At 40.1% G+C, this 13,686-nt stretch overlaps 1 protein-coding gene across 4 annotated transcripts; it reads right to left on the bottom strand.

Annotated features, from left to right (window-relative positions):
- Positions 1-4,304: 4,304 nt before the first annotated feature.
- LOC113024014 (ubiquitin carboxyl-terminal hydrolase 37-like) lies at positions 4,305-9,776 on the bottom strand. 4 transcript variants are annotated; one of them, XM_026170568.1, is made up of 18 exons: positions 9,319-9,774; positions 9,065-9,120; positions 8,697-8,766; positions 8,504-8,587; positions 7,959-8,014; positions 7,549-7,639; positions 7,401-7,463; positions 7,191-7,291; positions 7,011-7,070; positions 6,779-6,910; positions 6,563-6,686; positions 6,325-6,476; positions 6,120-6,219; positions 5,903-5,979; positions 5,615-5,723; positions 4,999-5,056; positions 4,672-4,829; positions 4,305-4,585 (listed from the first exon to the last, which is right to left on the bottom strand). In XM_026170568.1, the coding sequence occupies exons 1-18, from the start codon at positions 9,343-9,345 to the stop codon at positions 4,580-4,582; spliced, it is 1,524 nt and encodes a 507-aa protein (XP_026026353.1). In that variant the 5' UTR covers positions 9,346-9,774; the 3' UTR covers positions 4,305-4,579. The 4 variants fall into 4 exon arrangements, with proteins under 4 accessions (XP_026026353.1, XP_026026354.1, XP_026026355.1 ...); XM_026170569.1 differs by having other exon boundaries at positions 7,011-7,067; positions 9,319-9,773; XM_026170570.1 differs by lacking the exons at positions 8,504-8,587; positions 8,697-8,766; positions 9,065-9,120 and having other exon boundaries at positions 9,319-9,776.
- Positions 9,777-13,686: the final 3,910 nt, after the last annotated feature.

The raw sequence follows: 13,686 nt of genomic DNA on the forward strand, positions 1-13,686 counted from the left end.
GGTATAAATTGTGGCACGTCAGAGTACACCATCGGTCTGTATGCAGATGATATCATATTGGCTCTTTCAGATTTAAAGATCTCCCTTCCTCCACTTCTTAAGCTGATTGACAGCTTTGGCCACCTATCAGGGTTCACCATAAATTGGAAGAAGTCTGTTCTTATGCCGCTGTCGTCTGGTCTGGGCCCTGATTTCCTGTCTAGTTTGCCCTTTAAGGTCTCCCAGGATTACTTTTCATACCTGGGATTAACATCCCTAGGAACTCAAAACTCCTCTTCAGGCTTAATTATTCGGTTCTAACTGATGAGCTCAAGTGTATGATAGATAGGTGGAAACTTCTCCCACTTTCAATGATTGGCCGTATCAATATAATCAAAATGGTTGTGCTCCCTAAATTCATGTACCTATTCCAGAACGTTCCTATTTTTCTCAGGTCTTCCTTTTTCAAAGCGTTGGATGCCATTATCATGCCTTTCGTTTGGGCCTACAAGCCCCCCCGCATCTCGAAGTCTCACTTGCAAAAGCCCTCGGACGAGGGTGGTCTGGGCCTTCCAGTTTTCAGACATTATTACTGGGCCTGTAATGCCAGAGCCTGGGTCTTCTGGAATCTGCCTATAGTTGGTGATGCTGTGGGATGCAGGTCCAGCCCTAAATGGCTCGAATTGGAGCTTAGCACTGCTATCGAGCACACTGGAGCATCCTTGCCAGCTATCTTATTTTCAAAATCGGTTATTAAAAGTGCATGTGATGACTTTATTCTTTGCAACTCCGTAAAAATATTGAATCAAATTAAGAGAATCTTGAACCTCCCGGTAGTGTCAACTTTTGCCCCGATCTGCCACAGTCCTAGCTTTACGCCTAGTACAATGGATGCTGCTTTCAAACAATGGCCTGTCAAAGGGTTAATTGCTATAAAGGATCTTTATATTGACAATCATTTTGCCTCTTTTGCTCAGCTTCAGACAAAGTACAATCTCCCTACAAGTCATTTTTTTCGGTACTTACAAATTAGGAATTATGTCAAGCAAGCATTCTCAAATTTAGATACCATCCCCATACAGCATGTCTTTTACAATATGATGAACGAACCTCCCACCTCAAAACACTTAATTTCTCGGCTTGTCAACCTTTTTTCTTCGGCAGCCCCCTCTTGCCATATTAAAGAGGCTTGGACAAGGGACACTGGTTTGGTTATCTCTGACGATCTATGGGCTGAAGTGTTAAGTCGGATAAAACTATGCTCTGTTAACGCCCGGCTTCAGTTAATTCAATTTAAGGTTGTCCATAGACTGCACTATTCCAAAACCAAATTGAACAAGATTTTTCCTAACGTTTCCCCCAAATGTGATAAATGTAAACTTGTGGACGGTACTCTTGGGCATCTTTTTTGGTCCTGTTCTACGCTTACAGCCTTTTGGACTAGTATTTTTAGTTTCTATAGCACTGTTTATGATAGGCAACTGTATCCTGACTGTCTTATGGTGATCCTGGGCTGCTCCGGCGACTCCTTGGCACTTCCCTTTGCTGTTCAACAGGCCCTCATGTTTGGTATGGTGATTGCCAAACGTTTGATTCTGGGGGAGTGGAAATCTGCCTCCCCTCCCTGCTTCAAGAGGTGGCTCGAGGAGATGGTCTCCTGTCTATACCTGGAAGAAATTCGGTTCTCTACGTCTGATTCCATGGAGAAGTTCAGGAAGATATGGGGGCCCTTTATAGACCACATTAAGAAGGACAGTCCACGCCCTGGGTCCTGACCACATTGTTTTAACTGCTTTCATTCTGAGCTGTTGCCCATAACTGTTTTTGCATGATTGTTATCAGCTCCTCCTAGCGATCTTTGGATTTGATCTTGTGGATTGGACTCACTAGATTGTGAGTTGTTTGACATGTATACCAGTTGCTTTGTTTGCTTCTCTGCTGTTTTTAATAAGTGCTGGCCTTGTACCCTGTTGTGTGGTTTGTTGCTCTGTTTTTTTTGTTTGTTTGTTTGTTTGTTTTTTGGTTGTTATTGTCTTTATTGTCTGTGTTCTTCTGTCCCGCTGTTTGTGAATGTGTAAAAAAATTTTGAAACTTGCATAAATAAATACATTAAAAAAAAAGAAAAAAAAAGAAAGAAGAAACGAGTCAGGGATGCATAGCAAGCACAACAAGACACCAGCAGCCCAGACCTTTCACCAACTGAAGACATTTGCAGCACCATAAAACATGACAGAGAAGAGCTGGGACTATGTGAAAGGGTGAAGTGCTGCAGTAAAGTTGCAATGGTCCTATCTTTTATACAGTCTATAGTTCACTCTATTCGATTACCCTTTTCTCATGTTTTTGTTAGTTAGGGAGATAAGACATTGTTATTTGGTTTTATTCTTTTCATAAATAAGTTTTGTACATCCTTTAGATACGGTCCCTTTTGTTTGTTGTTTTGGGGTCCACCCCGAAGCTGTAGTTCACTCCTTTCCTTTGTTAGAATTCAATCACTGTGAAAAAAAATCACCATCAAAATTGTACTGGTTGTGTGATGTGCTGCTTGGGGTCAGACAGGGGTGGATCACCCTTATATTATGGTCTGGCCACCCTTAGACAGGCCATAACACTAACTAAAATGAAAATTAAAACTAGACTTATAACTGGCTGGCTGGTGTCCTTACCAGTGTCCTTGGGTCTGAACTGTGGGCTCCTCTTTCCAGGTGTTCGTACTGCCTGAGTGGCACCAAGGTGTGCTGTCTTGCCTCTTTTGGGTTTTCTGCATGTTTCTGGCTCAACATGCAAGTATCCACTTCTTGACGTTCGCTGTTGGTTGCAGCCACTTGAGGTTTTTGGGCTCATTTGGGTTCTCAACACTGGGCGACTTTGATGGGAGTGAAAGCATCCTCACAACATAAATCACCACACTACCTGCTTTTGTTTCAGGTTTTTTCTTTATCCTTGTTAACATGTTTGGGTACTGGGTTTACCTGTAATGCATTTTGTGCTCCAAAAGCTGTTATTTTGTGCAGCTGTGCTCCAAAAGCTGTAAGCATGACCTTTCTTATCATTAGATTGTGCCACACCAGCACCTGAGAGAAAAGCTTTGAGTTTGATTTTGTGTTTGTGTTTTGCAGGCACTCAGGAGAATAAGTCATGATGTTTCTTGTGTTTGTCATGTTAGTATCTCAGTGCTTGTCAATCACCAGTCAACAGTGTCACCACTGTGAACAACATCCTGCGACTGTTTGAGCCAAAACCTTCGAGAAGTCCCTGCAGCTGCTTCAAAACTCATCACTGAGCTCGATCTCTCTTTTAACACGCTGGAGACAACAATGAAAGATGACTTTCTTTCATATGCTGCTTTGAGGGCTTTGCTGATGAAGTTCAGCCAAAACAGGAAACATGCAGCAGGAGACAGTAACTTGTTAAAATGTTATAAAAGGTACAATTAAAGATTTTCACCCTACAGGGTTGTCAATGATCCAAGGATAAATGTCTAATTTGGTCAAAAGTTTATAAGCCATTTCTGGAGAGACTGCAGTGGAAATGTTGTCACTTTTGGACTTTGCTACCTGCAGCTAAACATTTGCAGCTAAATCATTTATTTAAAAGCAGAAGCTGCAACTGATCGAGTGAATGTTTGTCTGAAAACTTAAACTGAACTCCAAGCGTACCATTGCTCCAGCTTACCATCTTTACCTGAGTGAATCAGTTTGTTGAACAATCTAAATGATTCAGAAACTTCTGTGACATCAACTTAACTAAGGCTCATTACAAATTTCACAAAACACTGCTGAATACTTTTAATATTTTTTTTATTAGTTATTTTTGTTTTGTTGTTATTTTGATTTTAATAAAACAAAATAACATAAAGAATCAAATTGTTTCTTTGTTTTTTTAAATGTAATTTATTTTACAAATAAATTAATAATAATATTAATAATAATAACAACAAATTAGTGCTGTCAGCGTTAACGTCATTAGTTAACTAATGACGTTTACGCTGACAGCACTAATTTGTTGTTCCAGAGAGCAAGCCAAACACTGGTCTAGAAAAGGACGATCTCTAGTAGTGCTGCACTACTAGTAGATTTTGTTTTAACCTCCTAGGACCTGGTGTCCACATATGTGGACATAAGATTTATGAGACCAAAATACAAAATTTTGCTCTTCAAAAACCTGATATCCACTTATGAGGGAGGACATTACACTGCCCCTGTTCAATCGAACTTTAAAATGAATGTCCTCATATGTGGATCTCATTTTTTTGAGAAACAAAAAAAAGATAGTCCGAATCTGATGTCTTTGTTTTCACATTCATCAGGTCCCAATCAACCCAAATGGCACAGAGAAATTAAAAATGCATGCCATGAAAGAGTTCAGGTCTTAGGATGTTAAAAATGTCCCTGCTGATGAGACCAGTGAATGTGGGGCGACGGTGGCAAGAAAAAACTCCCTCCTGGAGGAAGAAATCTTGGGAGGACCAGGCTCTCTGGGAGGACCCTTCCTCCTGAGGGCAATACTTACCAGTACTTGTCCTCCAGTGTGCGATGGTGGGCTGGGACGAGTGTTGTTTCTTCTCAGCATGATGATGACCTTCCTTCCATTTCCTGTTTCAGAACTGAGAATGAAGACAAAACTGGTTAACAAGGTAACAGGACATTTAAAAATTCTCTCACTTCAGGATGAGATGCTGTGTCTTCTTACGTTTCTCTTGTAAAACAGCATGTAGGCCGAGTGCTGCTGTTCCTCACAAGCTGCCGATCCGGTTGTGTGGAGCACCTGTGCGTCATTATAGGTGAGCCAGCGATCTGATGTAGAGTGCTGACTCTCCTCAGGATGGACAGAACTACAGATGTAGTGTCCTGAAATCACATTAAGACAAATGAATCCAACTTCTGGAAGTCAGCTGATTCAAGCAAACAGTGATTTTGACTTAGTGCGTCTTAGAACATCAAAAGCTTTTGTGTGTGAGTCCTTCACTGAAAAGTAGAAAGTTTTCATTTTCTGTTTGTAACAAGTCTGTTGTTTTACCTGACTCTGTGCCTCCATAATGATTGATGATGCTGACAAGACTATAACAGCCACCACCCTGAGAAGGAACAAATCCAAAGAGTGTTAGTTTCACAAAGTCTCACATCAGAGCCATAATTAAGCTGATTTGCTGAGGCTACGTCCACACTAATGCGTTTTCGTTTGAAAACACATCGTTTTCTCTCCGCTTTGACCTCCCGTCCACACTGAGATGGCGTTTTCCTCAAGGAAAAACACAGCATCTTGAAAACGCTCTCGAAAACGCAGACTTTCTAAAACGATGATGCATTTTAGTCATGTGATGCAGTCATGTGAGCAATTAAACAAAGATAGCCGAGTGCATTATACAGCGGTTGTTTTGATTGTTCTCAACTTTGACAGCCCTAAAAAAGATTAATATCAGTTTGTACATGCTCCGGATAGCTTTTCTTCAAATTCTGTAATCCTCACTCACTTTTGCGCATGCGCAGGACTGGAACGTAAGCGTTTTCGGCCGTTTCAATGCAGACGCACAACTATTTGAAAATGACTGAAAACACTAGTGTGGACACGGAGTTTTCAAATCTATCAGGGCTAGTGTGGACGTAGCCTGAGACGTTCTGCAGTCTCTTTTTACCTGATTGGATGGCACCACCAAGTCCCTCTGCAGCCTGACGGGGTCATCCACCTTCTTAATGTTGTAGGTTTGTGTAAAGCCAAACCTCTTCAGATGCAAGATCAGGACTCTGGCAGAAAAGAAAAAAAAAACACAAACAAGGTAGAAAATAAGAAGAATGAGTGTCAAACACAAACAGAAGATGGGAGAAAACGACTGCTCAAGTATTGTCTCGAAAAACTCTGATATTTGATGCGCCACAGTTTGGAAACCTGGTCAGTCGATCACTTCTGATGTGACCTTACTCACCTTGGCAGTGTATCAAAAGACGACTTCAGTTCTGAGGCCGTCCCTCCACAATCACAGCGAAATTCTATTTCTTGTTCCTGAACAACAGCACAGAGAAAACAGGCTTTATGGTAGAAAGAAATCTCAACATATGCACACACACATACGCACAAACACTAACAAAAAAGGTGTGTTAAGATCGCTGACACTACAACTCTATTGGAATTTGTGATCTTACCTTCAAGTATGTCTCTAACATGTTTATAATAGACCCCTCTGGAACAAGGTCAAGAGACAAGCTGGTGAAGTCCTCGTGCTGTGATGATTGGTGACCACAGCTACACATTTCAGGAGTAACGTAGTTAAAGTAAAGATCAGGTAGGTGGAAAAGAGGTATATGAAAATATTGCAACCAGCTCTGCGTTTCTGAAAGACAGGCTTACCTCTTGCATGTCCTCATGTTTTCCATTTTAAAAATGTGATGCTCTTCTACTGGGCAGGTATAACTTTGGCCCAGGAGAGCTGCGTTCCTCTCCAGGTGAGGTGCGAGCCTTTTGACCTCATTGAGGAACAATGTTAGGAATTCATGAGCGTCCTGAAAGAAAAGCAGAGAGATTTAAAACAGTACATCAAAATCAGAAGGTAAAGCAAAAAAACAAAATGTCCAAATAGCTGACGCACTTTCTGTGCACTGCCGGTGTATTCAGGAGCTTGACTGCTGAATGCCTTCTTAAAAGCTCTTAGGTGGTGATCTTTAAGGCCATAATCTGTTGACTCATGACAGTCCCTGACATCAATGAGCCTTCTGTAGAAAGGAAAGGGTAAACAGACATTTCTGCTGTTAGATCTCTTTGTTCTTCAGGTTTTTGAAGAAAGTAGAAGGTTGACGTAGCGCACCTTAAGAGCTGAGCTTCTGGATCTGTGCTCCACAAAACCTCCTGACGCCTGATGTCTCTTATGAACTCCTCAATGTTGAGGAGGCTCTGCAGGCAGGAGTTCATGTAGCAGGTGTTTCCGATGTTTGGAAACCTGACACACACGCACAACGTTTACAGTATCAGTGTAAAAGAATTCATTTTCTCCACTTTGACAAAGTGAGCTTTGGTCTTTGTGCACCACGTGTACTCACCCGAAGCAGTCTATAGTCCCAGTTTGACTTTCTATTATTTCTCCACCGCATGCTACACTGCTCCAAAAAGGTAAAAACACAAACACAAAATTAGGAAAGATGTCAGGATGCTGAGCAGTGTATGTGCATGGATGCATGAGCTTTGAAGTTGAAACATTTTGGAGGACGTCTTTCTCTTACCTGTTAAACACATGCTCCCATCCACTCTCTTGGTCCAGAAGCTCCATAATCCAAGTGTCCCAACTCAGGTCTGCTGGGATCGTTTCCGTGGTGCTTCTTACCTGATATAAATATATAGGACATAGCTGTGTGCCTCATTGCTCTTAATTGCTCTCATTTAACTGTGATGAGTAAATGCTTGATGACAGTGACTCTTTCCATAAAACATACCTTCCCGGATTTAAAAAGAGTCTTCACAGTGTTGCTCTCTGCCTCTGCATCGCTGTCAGTTTGCTGCAGAGGACGAACAAACATAAGTTTATTAAAAAGTACATTTTAAAGAGAATGTGTATTTCATATGTTTTGTGTAAAAGCAAACCGAGGAACAGCAGAAGATGTGTCTCCATTTTCTCTTCTTTTGGCCATTTTCAGGGTTAGCTGGTGTGGCAGCAACAGAAGCATCCGGGATGCTGATGAGGACAAAAGTGTAAATGTTGTGGAAATTTATAAGAAGGAGTACATTTTGCTAATACAGATTGCTAATAAAAGTGAATAACTGTAATGGAATACCAACATGAACAAAATCATGTATTTTATACATTTACACTCTACATTTTCAAACGCTAATCTCTGCATCCATATAAATAATAGACAAGACTAGAAGGAGTAAAAAAGATGTAAATACACAAGGTGGAAGAAAAATGCCAATAAAAGGGAAATAAAAGAGCTCCAACTCAACCACTGCTATAAATATCTCCAGCAGCATTAAAGACTGGCGCATTTCTTTACCTCTGATGAGACGTAGAAGGAATTTCCTTCTCTGCCACGTTTTGTTTGTGTAATTTCTGTTTAGAAACAAGAAAACCAACATCAGTAATGGCATAAAACAAACATACCAAGTGGGTCTCTCCATGAAAAGTGTCCAGTTAGAGAATTTGGTATTATTTCATATTATTTATCACTTTAGTGAGCTGTCAGCTCATGAAGCAGATATAGGAATATCTTTAAATAAAATAAAAACAATTTATTCATGCCTTAAATTGAGTTTTAAAGTTTGTCCTATGAAATACAAAATCCTTCATTTGGTTCTGATCAAAATTCAGTTTTTACAGAAATCATCCATGAAGCTTCAAAAATGCTTATTCACCATAAAAAATATTTAGAGAAACATCCTGCAAGTCTCTTCGAACTTACCTTTCTGTGAAAAAAAAAACGTTTAAACATCTTTGAACTTAATTTGAGGACATGGCTGTGTGCTAAATTGCTCTTAATTCTTCTCATTTAACTGTGATGAGTAAATGCTTGATGACAGTGACTCTTTCCATAAAACATACCTTCCAGAATTTAAAAAGAAACCAGCGACACTTTTTTTGTGTCTTCACAGTGTTGCTCTCTGCCTCTGCATCGCTGTCAGTTTGCTGCAGAGGACGAACAAACATACGTTTATTAAAAAAGTAAAGTCACTTTAAATTAACAAGTGCAATTTAAAGAGAATGTGCATTTCATATGTTTTGTGTAAAAGCAAACCGAGGAACAGCAGAGGTGTCTCCATTTTCTCTTCTTTTGACCATTTTCAGTAACAGGAGCATCCGGGATGCTGATGAGGACAAAAGTGTAAATGTTATTTTTCAAAGTGCAAATTTTTAACAAGGAGTACATGCTGGAGATTGCAGATAAAAATTAATAACTGTAATGGAACAAAATCATGTATTTTGTACATTTACACTCTACATTTTCAAACGCTAATCTCTGAATCAATATAAATTATAGACAAGACTAGAAGTAGTAAAAAAGATGTAAATACAAAACACCAATAAAAGGGAAATAAAAGAGCTCCAACTCAACCACTGCTATAAATATCTCCAGCAGCATTAAAGACTGGCGCATTTCTTTACCTCTGATGAGACGTAGAAGGAATTTCCTTCTCTGCCACGTTTTGTTTGTGTGATTTCTGTTTAGAAACAAGAAAAGCAACATCAGTAATGGCATAAAACAAAGTATATGGTATGAAAATACAAAATCCTTCATTTGGATTCAAAATTCAGTTTTTACAGAAATCATCCAAGAAGCTTCCTTAAAAGTTTCAAAAATGCTTGTTTACCATAAGAAAATATTCATAGAAATGTGCTGCGAGTCTCTTCAAACTTACCTTTCTGTGAAAAAGAAGTTTAAACATCTTTGGACTTGATGTGATCGCAGCCAAAATCTCCTCAGCTTTGCAAAAGTTCAACTGAAAACAAGCAGTCAAAGGTTGTATATTTATAAACTTTCAGCATAGAATGTTCATACCCTGAACAGCAAACATCATCATTATGATGTATGGGGCAAATTTGCATATTTTGGAATGTATGCTCATTTGAACTGTATGGTGCTCGTCTCCAAGCAACTGCTACACAAAACAGGTCAAGTCAAGTGGCTTTTATTGTCATTTTAACCACGTGCAGAGGTGCTGTACAGAGTGAAACGAGACAGCGTTCCTCCGAGACCCTGGTGCTATATATGACATATACGGACAAACCCAGGACTACATAAAGTGCAGTGTGCATAAATTGCAAAAATAAACAAGACAAAACAGTGCAAAACTAGACAGAACAGGATGAAACAGACACAAGACAATGGAAATGTGCAAAATGCTGAGTATTGTGCAAAAGTAACTTGGTGTCTGTATGTATGTATATGAGTGTGAGATACTGCAGACAAGTGCTTGGTAGTGGCGTGTGTGAAGGTGTGCGTGTGCCAGTGCAGTCACTGAGTGTTCAGGGGTCTGACGGCTTGTGGGAAGAAACTTTTCCGTAGTTTGGTAGCGAGGGCCCGGATGTTGTGGGACCTCTTTCCAGAAGGCAGCAGGGTGAAGAGTGTGTTTGAAGGCTGTGTGGGGTCCTCCAGCAAGCGGGTGTTATAAGGAGGGGAGAGGGGCTCCAATGACCTTCTTAGCTGCTCTCACAGTGTAGCTGTCCATACCTCAACGTTACAAAAGCACAACCACTGTCCACACCCCAACCACACCTCACCTCACAGTAAATGATCATTTCCATTTTAAGCATTTCCAAATAATCATTTTCCATACTGCCAGTATAAATATACACAGTATACTGCATCACTACAATATACAGTTGTGTGCAGCACCTGTGCGTCATTATAGGTGAGCCAAGGATCTGATGTAGAGTGTGGACTCTCCTCAAGATGGACAGAATTACAGATGCAGCAGCTGTTTCCGATGTATGGAAACCTGACACACAAACAACAGTTTACAGTATCAGTGTAAAAAAATGTCCTTTGACCTTTACTTTTGTCAAACAGCGGCCATATGGACTTGTACTGAACATCGACAGCACGAGAGGTAACGTGGCAAAGTAACAGAATAACCGATTAAACAAAGATGCGCCAATACAATACGAGGAATAAAATAAATGAAATGAAATACAAAAAACAAAAATACGGCAGTGGCCCCTGTCTGTGCAGAACAAAATACAAAGAACTAAATCACACAAGGCTCCTTTAAAAAATGTGGAAGTGTTACATACATTTTTATAAATACTTACATTCCACAGAAATCTCAGCTCACTTGCAATACTGCAGCACACAGACGATCTCGCAGCTTATCCCTTGCATGGAGAAAATGGCCGCTCCACACTGCACATACAGGTCCTTTGCATCATACATTTAAGAAATACATCATCTTGTTAAAATACTGACGTTTTGCCACTGCACTACAATTATAACAATATGTTTCAATGAGTTATGTGCATATTTAACAATTCCCTACCAACAATTTAACTCCTTCACAACATTCCCGTTCCACATCCACAACAAAAAGAAAGGTAAACAGGAAGTCCCAAGATGCATTTCTTGTTAAGTTTTTTTGGAAAACTGCAGTTAACCCTTAAGCACTGCCCCCCCCCCCCCCCCCAGTGACCACAATATGCAACTACACAAACCTATAAAATTAACAGCTTCAAGTGCACACAACATGCAGATAACCCAAGAAATAGCACAAGCAATAACATTAAATTACCCAACAACATTCTTGTCTTACCATACATGGAAACAAAGAAAAACATTTTAAGACCCCTTTTTGAACCTTAAATGGATATTTGGTTAACTGAAATGGAAAATATTATTAATTTACCACTCGGCTACACTCTCCCCTGCAATCAGTCAATGCCCTCGGTGGCTAATAAACCACGACTGAATGGAAACCCCCCCGCAGTGTTGTTTTTCTTTTTTTCTAAACAGAGCTGCCCCTAGACTTGTTCAAATCTGAGATGCCATGTCAGTGCTAATTGCTACAGCATTGCAGGCAGATTTGGGCAAATGAAACAGGTTTGAATGTGACCCTGCAGTACTGCAGATTTGACCTAAGGTGTCCACAGTCGTAAATTCCAGCGGAGATGCCAGAGGAATCAACTGCAACCCAACCAGTGAACCTGCAAATTGGTTTTGTATGGTTTTTTTTGGCTTTTTCTCTACTCATTTTTTGTCATGTTGGATTATAGAATCAAGAACATTTGAATTCCCAGTCAACACAGAACACAGAAATAAGTGCATCTCTAGGCCTGGATGTGCCTTTCTCCTTCAAACGATCAAAACAAAATCAGCATTAGCTCAGAGTAGGTTGATTGGATAAGCATAGTTCAAGTGATTTAACTGATTATTATTTAGTTTTATTTCATTTAGCTTTTTTTCCTGCCAAACTGCTTTAATAAAATATCCTGTAATAGGTTCAAATGGTGGATATTCACTTTTTAAACTTTTGTTAAGCAGTGCAGGTAAAAATCCGAGTATTTATCCTTATTAGTGCAAATAGCTTTTACAGGTTACTCCAGCCCTTTAAATACTGTCCAGGCCCGTAAAATTGACCATGTTATTAAGAAGTGCACCAATCTAGAGGGGAGCTGTCATAACAGGTGGGACTGGTAGGATTTGACCTGCAAGGCTACTCAGGTTTTGCTTATCTCATCAGGGGAAGCAGGGAGGACGTGCCGACTTCAACGTATTTAGAGCTGGGCGAGTCCCCCCACCCACATCAGCTCCATCTGAATTGTGCATTTCCTTCTGGGTAAGACCCATAGGATCAGAGATTGCAACCTTTTAACCACAGAGCTGATCCAGGCTTCCTGTATTTGTGGTGCCGGTCCTGCTGATCCTACTGGAAGAGTTTTACAATAGAAAAACTGTCAAGTGCTGCTCTCTTGTGGTTAAAAGTGAGACTATCAGTAGCCATGTGACTGGCTTTTACTCTGCAGGAGACTAAATAAATAAAACAAAACTAACTGATGAATGAATGAATAATCTAAGAGTTCAAATAGATCGTGGCTTTTATTGGTCATATTCTTTTTTTCACTCTGGGACTGCCATTAAAATGTATATTCACAAATTACACTGTTTGCCAAATTTGTGTCAGTAAAACCAAACCATAGCAGGTCTCACATTCACTCCTCATGCTATCCCTTTGTCACAAATCACCCTTCACAGTGGTCTTCACACACTCCAACCTGCCTGCATTATTTTCTTCACCTCTCTGGATTGCCCGTTGTTTTGAATGGCACGCACCAGATACATAACACAGCTACCTTCACTACTTATACTTCTGCAGCTCTGTTGTTACACCTTTCTCCCACTCATTCACAAGTATTCTGTCTTCCTTCTACTGACTTTTATACCTCTTCTCTCCAGAGCACACATCCACCTGCTCCCTGCTTTCACAATGTCGCTTGCAAACATCAGTTCATGGAGACTCCAGCCTGACCCCATCAGTAAACCTACCCACCACTATTGCAAACAAGAAGAAGCTCAGAGTCAATCACTGATGTAATTCCACCCTCACCTTAAACCCATCTGGGACTCGTACTGAAAATCTCACCACTCTATCAAGGTACAACTCCTGACAAAGTCTCCTCTCAAAGCAAACATTCCTCTCAGTGCAGGTGATATGAAGAAGACACTGCTGAAAATAGCCCAGTAACCTGAAAAAGTGGGGAAACAATGCCTAGGAAATATGCTCACAAAACCCTAAATCAAAACAAATTTCACTCTATGAAAGTGCAAGCACCACATAATGCAGGTTTTTATTGACAGCAATGACAAATGAGTTTAATCCAGAACATACTGTACACTCTCCCCTTTGAACAATAAAGATCTTGCAGCATTTACTTAAACCAGATATACTGTTTGTATGTGTGTGTGTGTGTGTGTGTGTGTGTGTTTCATTGAATATTTTTCATTGAATGTTTTTTTTATTATATACCTCAGATTACTGTTCTTATATTCCAGAGCACAGAGCACAAATTATGGAGAAGGTTTGGAATTAACAATAATAAAGCATACAAGCCAAGAAACAAACAAACAAACAAAACTACAACTGTTTCAAAACATGTCTGTTATTTCCATTCTAATAAATGACTGGGTGTGTAAAGCGCTTTGGGGTCCCTAGGGGGACTAGTAAAAGCGCTATACAAATACAGGCCATTTACCAATAAACAGTCTAACCAGTTATCATCCAGTCTCATCTCCACTT

This window comes from Astatotilapia calliptera, chromosome 6 (assembly GCF_900246225.1).
Source record: "Astatotilapia calliptera chromosome 6, fAstCal1.2, whole genome shotgun sequence".
NCBI classification, from domain to species: Eukaryota; Metazoa; Chordata; class Actinopteri; order Cichliformes; family Cichlidae; genus Astatotilapia; species Astatotilapia calliptera.